The 11,585-nt window shown below is 32.6% G+C and overlaps 1 protein-coding gene across 2 annotated transcripts in view; it reads right to left on the minus strand.

Moving 5' to 3' along the window:
* The window catches only part of Smp_171820.1 (neuropathy target esterase/swiss cheese-related protein), a gene marked incomplete at its 5' end in the record, with an annotated part of 56,186 nt that overhangs the window by 9,427 nt on the left and 35,174 nt on the right, over positions 1 to 11,585 (minus strand). For both annotated transcript variants that reach the window (XM_018794631.1, XM_018794633.1), the window contains 2 exons: positions 2,693 to 2,845; positions 8,808 to 8,959. In XM_018794631.1, the coding sequence (XP_018649024.1) occupies positions 2,693 to 2,845; positions 8,808 to 8,959 (305 nt within the window). The remainder of the gene's footprint in view (positions 1 to 2,692; positions 2,846 to 8,807; positions 8,960 to 11,585) is intronic.

Below are 11,585 nucleotides of genomic sequence, written 5' to 3' on the forward strand. Positions count from 1 at the left end.
GTAGTAGTAGTAGTAGTACATCAAATAATAGAGAAACCTTACTGCAAAATTCTACCTGTTCCAACTACATGTGGTTTATTTTTATTTTCGCAAAGCTTCACATTAAATCACTGATTTGTTATTATAATGAGTATTAATGACTATTCAGTATTATATTTTTTCTACAATATAGATTTCTCAGCAAAAGGTATTTCAATAAATCTCTCATGGAAAACAAAAGAAAAAAACCGATAACTGTACACTTATAAATACATACATTCAATAAACAAACTACCCAGAATTAAATGGACTGTTTTTTTAGAAGATTTAAATCTGTACAACTTTTTCAATTAATTAAAAATACAAGTTACTGACTAGGTCACCTCTAACAACCTGTTCACAACATAGTATATTTACTAGATAAGGTATTGCAGAGCTTTAATACATTTGCTTACGTACATATATTCTAATGTGTTAACGTCTCACTCTACCAAAAGATATACAATGGGAAATACGTGAAAGTAGTAGATAGTATTTGATAAGTGAACACCTGTCAGAAGCTTGCAAGATTTTAGATGTCTATTCACAACCATATTAATAATGACCTTAAAAGATTTATTACACACCCTGCTAATTACCGCCAGTACTCTCCTCAATACAGCAGTGTTTTCTTAAGAGCCTGGGAAATAATAATGGAGGACAAAAAACAATAACTGATAATATGCAAGAATTAACAGATCGTAAGAGTGAATATCGAATAATGACAAAAGCATGCAGCCTATTTATGTAATAAGTTGGATGGGAAACTTTCCTCGATAACAATAAAACATGAGAAGACCAAGAGAGATCAGAGGAAAGACTTACACCATGATAAATGACCTTTGACACTGTTTTTATTAGGGAATCTGCAATAGTATAAGTGTTATAGGATTCTAACAGAGTGTTTAAGTGCTGTTCATGTTTCAGGCTAAAGTTAATAGTTTGACATTTAGATGGATTGAGTGTGAGACTACTTACAACAGACCAACACTCAATAAGAGACAAGAGCTCATTCATTCCACGCGGATGTGAAGAGGTGGAATTCTGTATGCATACAGCGAGATCATGCTGAACAAAAGTGGAAAAAGAAAAGAAAGAAAAGCTCCTTGTGACACACCTTCATGAAACAGTAAAGACGTCTATCACTTTCTCTAAAACACAGTGTACTGTTCTCTTCCAGGAATGTGGGAACACAAACAGTGTTTATCCAGCTGTCGGTGTTAACGCTGATTCACTTGCTAAATAAAATTTGTCTTGAGATAGAAGTAAAGGCAGAAATATAGTCCTTAAAAGCGCATCGAACATACTACTTACCCTTTTTCAAACTGAACACTGTTACGATGAAGAACAACAGTAGAATCGAAGGTACTTTTTTGCATTTGTAAGCAAACTGATAAGAATCAATGTGCTTATCTAGTACAGGTTGAAGCGGGAGAAGCAATACTTTCTACAATATTTTGAGAAGGGGTGAAGTCATTGCTATAAGGGTCTGAATTTCACATTCTTATTGCCAGATAACTTTTTAAGTATTTGGATTACCTCTATTTGTCTCCACATTTTCAGTATGAGATTAGCTGAAAATTTCCTGTATTTGACTTTGTTTGTTTGATGCAATAGTGCACTCTTCCCAAACTTGTCATATGTTTTAGGTATAACACAAATTATACAGTGATCAGGACTAGACAATGGAGAACATTTACGAGTCACATATATTCTAACATCATTAATAAAAACTAAATCTAGGTGGGTAGCTGAAAGAGGACGAAAATCTGCTACATTTTGGTGATCTAGTGATGAAAGGAAGCTACAGTCACATGAATCAAAATCACTACATACAATTGGAAGTGAACCACTAAAGACAGTAACAGTGAATTTAGCGAATCTACTAGCGAAAGCAGATGATGTGCAGTTCGAATTCACATAGTTGTTGGTAACATGAACATGATTGCATTTAATCAAGTGCTTTGGACATCATTTTAAAGTTACACAGTCGAAAAAGTTTGTAGACTTAAAACACGCAAATGTAGATCGATACCACTTCACGTTTACAAATGTAGCTACACCGCCGCCACACATTTTTTTATTGCTTGATCGATCCTGACGATAAATATTGAAATCTTACAGTGATAGTAAACAATCATCAACAGATGTATTGTCTTATGATGAATCAGTGGAGAGCAGAAATATTTTGACATTGATATATAAAAGAAAGCACTTTGGAATGAACATTTAAACAAACTAAAATTTTATTTCCTGAGGCGTCGAATGAGAAACATCCTAGTAACATCTGGAATAAGTAAGGATTATGTATCACAATTTAACTGGATAGTAACTATTTCTGTGATCAAATTTGATGTTTTCAGAAGTTTCTGGAAGGTCGAAGTCACATCTCGGCAACGAACAGAGATAATAAGATAACATATGAGAGGACATAATCTCACTGTCAGAAAGGAATATTATAAATGTAAATAAGTAATTTATGATTCGCATGAGTTGCATCTTCGCACTTCAAACTGAGATTATATCCTCATATACATGATAGTTAAATGCACTAGTACGAAATTCACACAACTAAATCATGACAGTGTTAATATTGATAATAATAATAATAATAATAATAATAATAATAATAATAATAATAATAATGATAATAATATAGAAGCAAATAACTCACATTTATTTCATCAAACGCAGAGAATTGAAGAGTTAAATACTTATCGATCGGTGGTCGGAGATAAAAGCATATCCCACTGGCTTTTATATATTCCAACTGTCGAACACAAGAAATATAAGCTAGACGAGCTTGAATTTCTGTTAGACTTGGGATCTACAGTTTGAGCAATAACAACACCGGAAAAATTAATTCGATGAATATAACTGAAAATCACATCAATTTGTTATTCAAACTAAAATCCCAAAAAGACGTAACTAAAAAAAGAGACATCACCAAAGTAATAAGTGCAAACATACAAGGAAACAAAAATAGAAATTTTGGAAGACAATAAATTTCACTAACATACATAACACATATTTCTATACTCTTCAATTTAGCTATGAAGACATTTTCCAATTAAAAACACTTGTCAAATAACCAGTTACTTATTTACTCTGAAGAAGGTGCCGACAGTAAGTCACGAAATGTCAGGAATACAATTTTTCTACTCATTGGGATATAACAGAAAAATATATTTATCATTTCTCTACCTAATGCTCAATTTATTTGAAAATATCAAGTCCAACCTTGGCATTGATACTTATATGTTCGATTAATTAATATTGAGTATTTATTTATGTGTGCACATAGTAAACTAAAACCTATGAATAATGTAATTTCCCTTTGAAATAGATAATATGAATGAAGTTAACTGACAATAAAAAAATAAATTCTATTGAAATATAAGTTATGCACAAATAAACTACTCTATTGTTAATTTAGTAGAACTATTAATAGCCGGGAACGTATTTTATGGAGACATTAACCATATTTGGTCGATGCAGACCACATTATTTCAGTCCTCACGACCAGTAATCAAGGATGTAGATTGAGATGGTACAGAATCATTCAAAATCCTACAGATACATTTACTATTTATCTTTTGTTAAATTTTTAGTTCCAATATTCCTTCATAAATTCCTACCCGTTTTGTAATTTATAATTACATTTTTGATGTTTCGTTTTGCTCATAATCATTGATAATACATAATTTCAATTTCTTCTGCCATTTATCTTGTGAGTTTCCCATCATCATGCTAAAATAATATAACTGGTAACGACTAGATTCAAAATGAACTTGGAGCTACAGAAAAGCAACTAAACACAAGGACAAGAAAAATCATAGCACTACAATACATGGTTCATTTACAAAGTACACACTTCAATACACTCAGCTTCGAGTATTATGATTTGTGCATAGCACTGATGATATTATTGGAAATTCTAAACAAAAGAAGATGAAGTAGAGCTAGAACGAATGATCTACTAGCCGTAAGTTGATTTTATTTACTAGTAATCCATTATGAAGCATAGTAGTAGTCCAAACATAATCACAAATAGGAATGAAAACAGATCGGCACATCCCACTTAGGAAATCTAAATTTATGTAACTTCAGTTCCCTTCAGTTCCATATGGTTAGAAAGTGTCTATAAAGGGAGATACAAAGACCAAACACGTTCTAGTCCGTAATATATATATATAGCTCCGTTCTTCAAAGGGCTTCATCGCCGGAGACGGAAATCCGTGAGGTAAGGTGAGGTGTGACATTTTTAGGGTCGACCTTTTCTAAGCCCTTCCTCCCTTGTGAGAAGGTAGCATCGCTGCAGATGCTGGTTGTCCGAGGGAAACACCTTACTGCTGTCACAGCCCTCTACAGTCAGCAGTACGACTTCACCCTCAGACCTTGAGTTGCTGCTTTTAATCTGACCGTTCTCCAATCGACCTGCCTGGCATGGTAGAACCTACAGGAACATACGTTCCAGCCAATATAGCTCAGTTGGGTCATTAAGATAGGCAAGCCCGACCACCACGTCAAGGTAGAAACTACGGTCGATATATATATATATATATATATCATTAAATAACTGATCAAGAGTCGGAAGTTTTAACATGATCCCACGATCGGAATGGACGTCATATAATAAACATAGTGATTAACAGGAAGTTTATCTTGCAATAACAGTTATGTTGACGTCCAGTGTTTTGAATAAGTTGTATTATGTAAGCGCGCTAAAGAACACCCTAAAACAGTACTAAAAAATCGTAGGAACAAAGAATATACAACAGTTAGATTAGATACAGGAAAAATGAGATTATGATGACGTGTCAAGATAAAATTTTAAAAATATTTAGAAATTTTCTGATTCGAAGGTTATACATAAGAAATGAAGGTTATGAGAGTGGACTGATAAAAATGCAAAACAAAAGATGAATGACTGTACAACTGAGTTAAACTACACTGAATGAGTTTTCACTAGCTGCATTTACTGTTTAAAACTAATCTTATATAAAAAGATTCCCTTCAAATTATTGGCTTTCTTTATACAACTGATACGCCATCGGATATATTTCTATGAGGTATAATGAATATAATAATTCCTTATTAGGGTTTGCTTTAAGTATTTGAGTTGATGCTTACATAGTCCTCACAGAAAACATATGTGATTATATGACACAACCATTCGATTGCACTTCAGTTATATCGATTAGATGGCAGAATCATGTGTGATGCATACTGACAGAAGGAGCTCCGTATATTTAGGCTAATCAGAACAGACTGAATAGAGAAGATGGAATTTAAAAAGCCAACCCTTGGCAAATGCTTAGTAACAAGTAATTTGAACTTATTACAATCCACCTTGTTTATATCAAAATAATTTGAATCTTTTAGCATCATAACTATTTATTTGACGTTTATCCCTTTACATACACATCCAAGTTTTAAAAACATATTTCAATTTGTACTAGTAGTTTTATTTTAATAAATAAAATGACTGACGTGTCTTTGGTAAAACACAGAGACCGGACTTATTCACTGAATATTAACCAGTAATGACATAAAAGTACACACATATTCGTTATTTCACTAATAGTGAACTTTTCACATTATTCACATGTTTTGAACTCATATTCTCTTACTTCGTAAAACTAACATATGAATATGATAAGATAAACTTTTAGTTTAAATTTAATTGTTAAAAGTTGAACATTCTTTACTAATTCCGATTTCAATTACTACCCCGAAGTTGTCTAGATAAGATAAATATAATATTTACAAATAATTTCTTCCAACAGTATGGGTGAACTCAAAGTTATCTAACTGGGAAACTGTGCTTAGTGGAGTCCCCCAGGGTACAGTTTTGGGGCCAGTATGTAAATGATCTTTCTCGTTCACTATCATCATCGGTCTTGCTGTATGCTGACGATGTCAAGATATGGAGAGCGATACGAAGTAAGGGTGATAGCTTAGAACTCCAAAATGACCTGGGGAAATTATCTGAATCGTTTTAAACCAGGTAGTTGCCGATAAATACTTCCAAGTGTATTGTGATGCACATCGGTCATCAAGGCACAGATACATACATGCTGAATAACACTGAGCTACCTGTTCTCCAAACACATAATGACTTAGGAGTCATCGTTAGTCAAGACTTAAAGACTACTGCACACTGCCATGCAATAGCCGCCAAAGGTTTTAAAACCCTACGTAGGGCATTTAGTCATGTCGACGCTAAAACGCTTTTGACTTTGTATACAGTGTTCGTGCGTCCTAAGCTTGAGTATTGCATACAAGTGGCTAGCCCCTGCTTAAAAAAAGACAGGGAGCTTTTGGAAGAGGTTAAGAGAACAGAAACTAAGCTGATTCCCGAAATAGCGAAGCTCCCATATGATGCTCGACTGGCCAAGCTAAACCTATTTCCGTTGTCATGTCAAAGAACTAGAGGTGACTTGATTACAGTTTTCAAACTACTTAGTGATAAATTTGCACCTGATATGCCCTCATTTTTCTCACCTTGCAAAACAGAGAATTTACGAGGACACTCCAAAAAATTTCATAAGCCCAGAACGAATTACTTGTCAGCTGACTATTGACTTTCCCATCGAATCATCAACGAGTGGAATTCATTACCTCAGTAAGTGGTTGAGGCTCCATCCGTCGACTCTTTCGAAAGAAAGTTGGGTCAACTGAGAGACCACCATTGCCAGGACTAACACAGGCCATCAAACCTGCTGTCCTTTCCAAACTGAAACTGATATACTTGGTGTCCGATTCCTTTGAAACTATTCGTTCAAATATTGACGAATATTTATGTAAATTGCGCTAGGATGAAAGTCTACATCTTTATGGTATGTCAGTTAAAAGTATATATAAAAATCTCATAGAAAATTTAACTTTTAAATAAATATGGATGACATAATAACAAGACGAGGTTTGTTAGGATCACGTGACATATTGAGAAAAACCAATCTAACATGTATATTACTAATTCCAAGATTTGGATACCCATTAAAAACATGAGCCAATAAGATTTGCTACATATTTAGTACATTAAAAAGATGACCTCATCACCCAATTAATTCAGAAATGAATAAAATAGCTTTGCGTTGAAACGATGGATGAAGTCAGAACAAAATGGTTAAAAATTAACGGGATATATATAATTTTGACAATGCTTTAGATGAAATAGTAAAGCACTCAAGAGAGAAGGGTGCTTGAATTTTGTAGAATTACTTTAAATGTCTTAACTATAAGATGATATTGGTACAAACCAACGAGATTAAGGCGACAGATATATACGATTAAACAATAGTTCAAGATCTACGGACAGAAGAACATTAAACATGGAGTACGTCAAAATTTACGACGGAAAAGAAAAGATCCTCAAAAAGAAAAATTATGGTCAGATTTTTTAAGACAGATTATCCGGATATGGTCATGATAGATCATGTTTTTCAATTAGGCTATCTAAAAACCCAAGTGCAAAGAAAGAAGTATATGAAACGACATAGGACTAGATAATTAGCCTAATACAAAACAATATAGTTGAGATAAATATAAAGAAATCAGCAGTTTACATCATGGACTGATCCACAGATGAACAAATATTGAAAATCAGGAAACACTAGATTGTTTTTTCCACTTTAACTTGGGATTTCTCAGCAATGAGCATTTACAGCCCAATCAGAAATCGAACCTAGGAATTTCAGGTCTCGCGCGGAGTCTTTAATCTCCACACCGATGGATTTGCATCCGATCGTTTAGACTTCTATCCACACTTGATGTGCGACAATGTTAAGATATCATCTACTGTCATTAGTAATAAACATCTTATGCCAGACATGGTTGAACTCCATTGACTGACTTTTCACTATAACTTAGGGAACTTCTTCTCGAAGTTTTAATCAGTAAGGATAAATTGAAAACAGCTGTCCAGTATTTTATATGTACAGCGCCAGTGAGACTAGTTCCAGAAAACACGCAAGACGACTGAGAACCCATCCCAGAATCTTTGTACTCACTGATAAAGGCCTGTTGTATCACGCTTATTTAGTTACGATACTGAGATCAAACAACATGTAGTTACCTATAAAAGTGATTTTTATCAATAACTAAATAAGAACTGGTGACTGAATATATCTAACAAATGACATCTCTGAGACTTTTATTTTTAACACTGTACACTGACGTTGACAACGGTTGTAAAAACAGTCACTGTACGATGTAGTGCTGTAAAATGAAAGATTATTAAGTTCAATCAAAATTTATTTATCCAACATCACTATGTATATGGGCTGTAAAATATAAGATGATTAAGTGACTTGAAATATTATCAAGCATGATTCAAAATTCAAATCAGTACTACTAGGATTGTATACAAACTGTAAACTGAAACATTGACTGGAAACAAAATCGCTAGGTTTTATCAAATTTTACCTCTAATTACTTCAAAAGTGACTATACAAGAGATAAGTGGATTAGGTTGGAAACATTCAATGATATCAATACATCATTGTGTAATTTTTGAATTTAAGTTATCGTTAATTTTCGCAAGTAGCAGTCATAACCTATCAGTGCTAAGACATAACAGCTCAATGGTGGTTGGTAACCTAGTGTTAATTATTAAGTGGGTATGTACTATTTAAGACATATGTAAACGTGTAAAATAATAAATGGTTTTCATGACTGTAAAACGTGATTTCTTTTTCTTCTGATTCATCGAATGACAAATTCTAGAAAAATATCTTTCGATAAAATAATTATTTCTTCCAAAAAAGATTAATTTGGATACTTACACGTAGTACAGGAGTGCCAACTCTGAAATATCGATTGTATAACAAATACCAACCCGATAAATGATCACCATAATTCGTAAGTTCTGTCTCTACAGCAGCCCCAACATCATTAGCAAAGATTGTTTTCGCACCGAAACATACCATTACATCAGCTTAATAAAACAAAACAATTCATTAAAGGAAAACTGTATTAAGTAAGTAATGGACATGGAATTTTTTTAAAACGAATCAAACGATCAAATTAAATCTAATGTTAACAAACTGAGAATATTGTTACCACACACGAAATATAAACACTATCCTTAACACTGTACTATTTGAATGTTTAACATAATGTATTCTTTTCAAATCGATATTGTTATCAGAAAAGTATGACAGTCGTAAAAATAATTTGTATGTAAGAGATCCTAATAACTGAATTGATTTTACCCAAGAAAAATTTCAGCAAATGAAACTTTGAAGTCGTAGTACACCAATAAACAGTGGTATTTTCTAAAAAGGATTCTCTAAATCATGTATAACCAAATCAATAGTAATAAACATCCCAGGCATGCCCGGTAGTGATACATGCAATTATATATATATATATATATATATATATATATATATGCTGCTCTGTAGAATTCAATAAAATAAATATTAAACAGTTAAAATGAATTCATTGAATCAAACATCGATTAATATCCTAACAAATCAAAGCACAAGATGACGATGAAGTCGAATGATACTAGGCAAAATAAAATATGAATGCCAAGTGAAATGAAAGAAGCTACAAAGCGAAACAAATATTGAGTGAGAATGGAGCGAGTAAATAAAGGTGAAACAATGTATTTGGTATGATTAATGTTATAAACATTCATAAATTCGTTTGAAATAATAAACCGCTCAATGTTAGGTCACTATTGAAAACATGGAAGCTCTGGACGGCCGTTTTGTCCATTATAGGACCCCTAAGTAGTGCGCATCCACGATTACGCACGCTGGAATCGAACCTAGGACTGGTCACGTGTGAACGCTTGACTTCTAGACCACTGAGCCGAGATTCAACGGTGTTAGTATCTAACTTCAATCAATCCAAATTTCTCGTTAACCCAACACATTGGTTGGTTTATTTAGTGACTAACTACTGAACGGGATTACCGAATTGTTCAAAGTAATTGCACCTAATTCGGAAGTGCAGAATATCTTCAAAGATATATTTTTATAAACTATTTGTGCTACAAGCTGACTAGACTAAATGCAACTAAAACTTTATACACAAAGCTTTTAAAGATCATTTGTCAAAAGTGATAACCAATGATGAATATTGTTTGCACTTTCTGTAAATTTAACGAAGCAAGTCAATTGTGTCATTGAAGAAAAAATAAAGACAGGTGAACGAACAAACATTTTTTAGACATTAAAAGTTTCATGAATCTGGATAGGCACCCATTTATGATGAGTGTATGTAGTAGTAGTTCATCAGCTATCACGTCACTGGAACATTACCTCGGCCATCGAAGATAAAGAGTGAATTAAGTTTAACGAGACTTAGTTTTGTAAATTCATATACTGGCCATCCAAGTTAGTTGAGTGTATACAGATCTTAAGTAAAACGAAATCTCCTCTGAATTTTCATTTTTTGTAATTATATTTATAAACGGATGACACTCTTATTCACTGAATAATTCATAATTGCCAATTTTAGATCCGAAACTAAATAAGTTTACCCAAACAGATTAACTAAAAATTTATTTATGTATTAACAAATATCTACCATAAAATAAATGCACCAAAAAACAAGGCAATATAAGTTAAGAAAGTTAGTGTGTTGGCTTTTTATGTTAATAATCACCGACAAATAATTAGGTATAAACAGAACGATACTAGTAGTCTACTAAATAAAATAGATAACGAACTAATGAGTAGTGAAAATATGTAACATGTCGTTACCCTATGATACTAATAGGCTTACTTCAAATTAGAATACTCATGATTATAAATAGAATTATTATACATTTCTTGAATATGTTGAAGTCTGTTAGTGTAGTGGCCATTGAATCATAAATATTACTTCAGAATAAGTATTAATCAAAACTGATGAAGGTAATCAGTTATTACAAGCATACGCTATACACGAAGTTACATTACTATCATCCTAAAAATGGACGTAGATCCACCACGATTTTGTAAGTAAAGAAAACTTCTCAGAATAATAAATCTAGAACAGCTACTAATTTAAAAACAAATTCATCAACTATATATAAACAACTTACTAGACTACTACTATCAAATCTATCCGAAAGAAAATATTTGAACAAGCTGATTGATGGTGTGAGTATGCTTGTTGTTTTGTTACCGAAAGAACATCCCTACGGGTAATTCCCATAAAATCCAGTCTAACTAAACTTAGCAACAGAGTTTAATATTCGTTCCAAAGCACTTCCACTTTATTGAAAATAATAATCACTAGTAAAGAACATTTTAGAAATTGATTCTTACAGAAAATAAATATACCGTATGAGTTGTTATTTAATTTAAGATATTTCGGGTCGCGCCCTATGATTCCTGATGGTATCACATATGATACGAAAATAATTGTTTAAGAAAAGTGAATAAATAATTTATAAGAACTTTCATCTAAATTAGAGAGAATAGTTTCACAGTATTTGGGCGCCGAGTTCATGTAAGACATTAAATAGAAAGAATATATTTGTAAAATCTCAGCGAATGAATTTGAAGTAAATCCAACGAATAAATAATAATTGTTATTTTTCAAAGTTGAAATCATGAGTCAAT

The sequence above is a fragment of the Schistosoma mansoni genome, chromosome 1 (assembly GCF_000237925.1).
Source record: "Schistosoma mansoni strain Puerto Rico chromosome 1, complete genome".
In the NCBI taxonomy this organism is placed as follows: domain Eukaryota; kingdom Metazoa; phylum Platyhelminthes; class Trematoda; order Strigeidida; family Schistosomatidae; genus Schistosoma; species Schistosoma mansoni.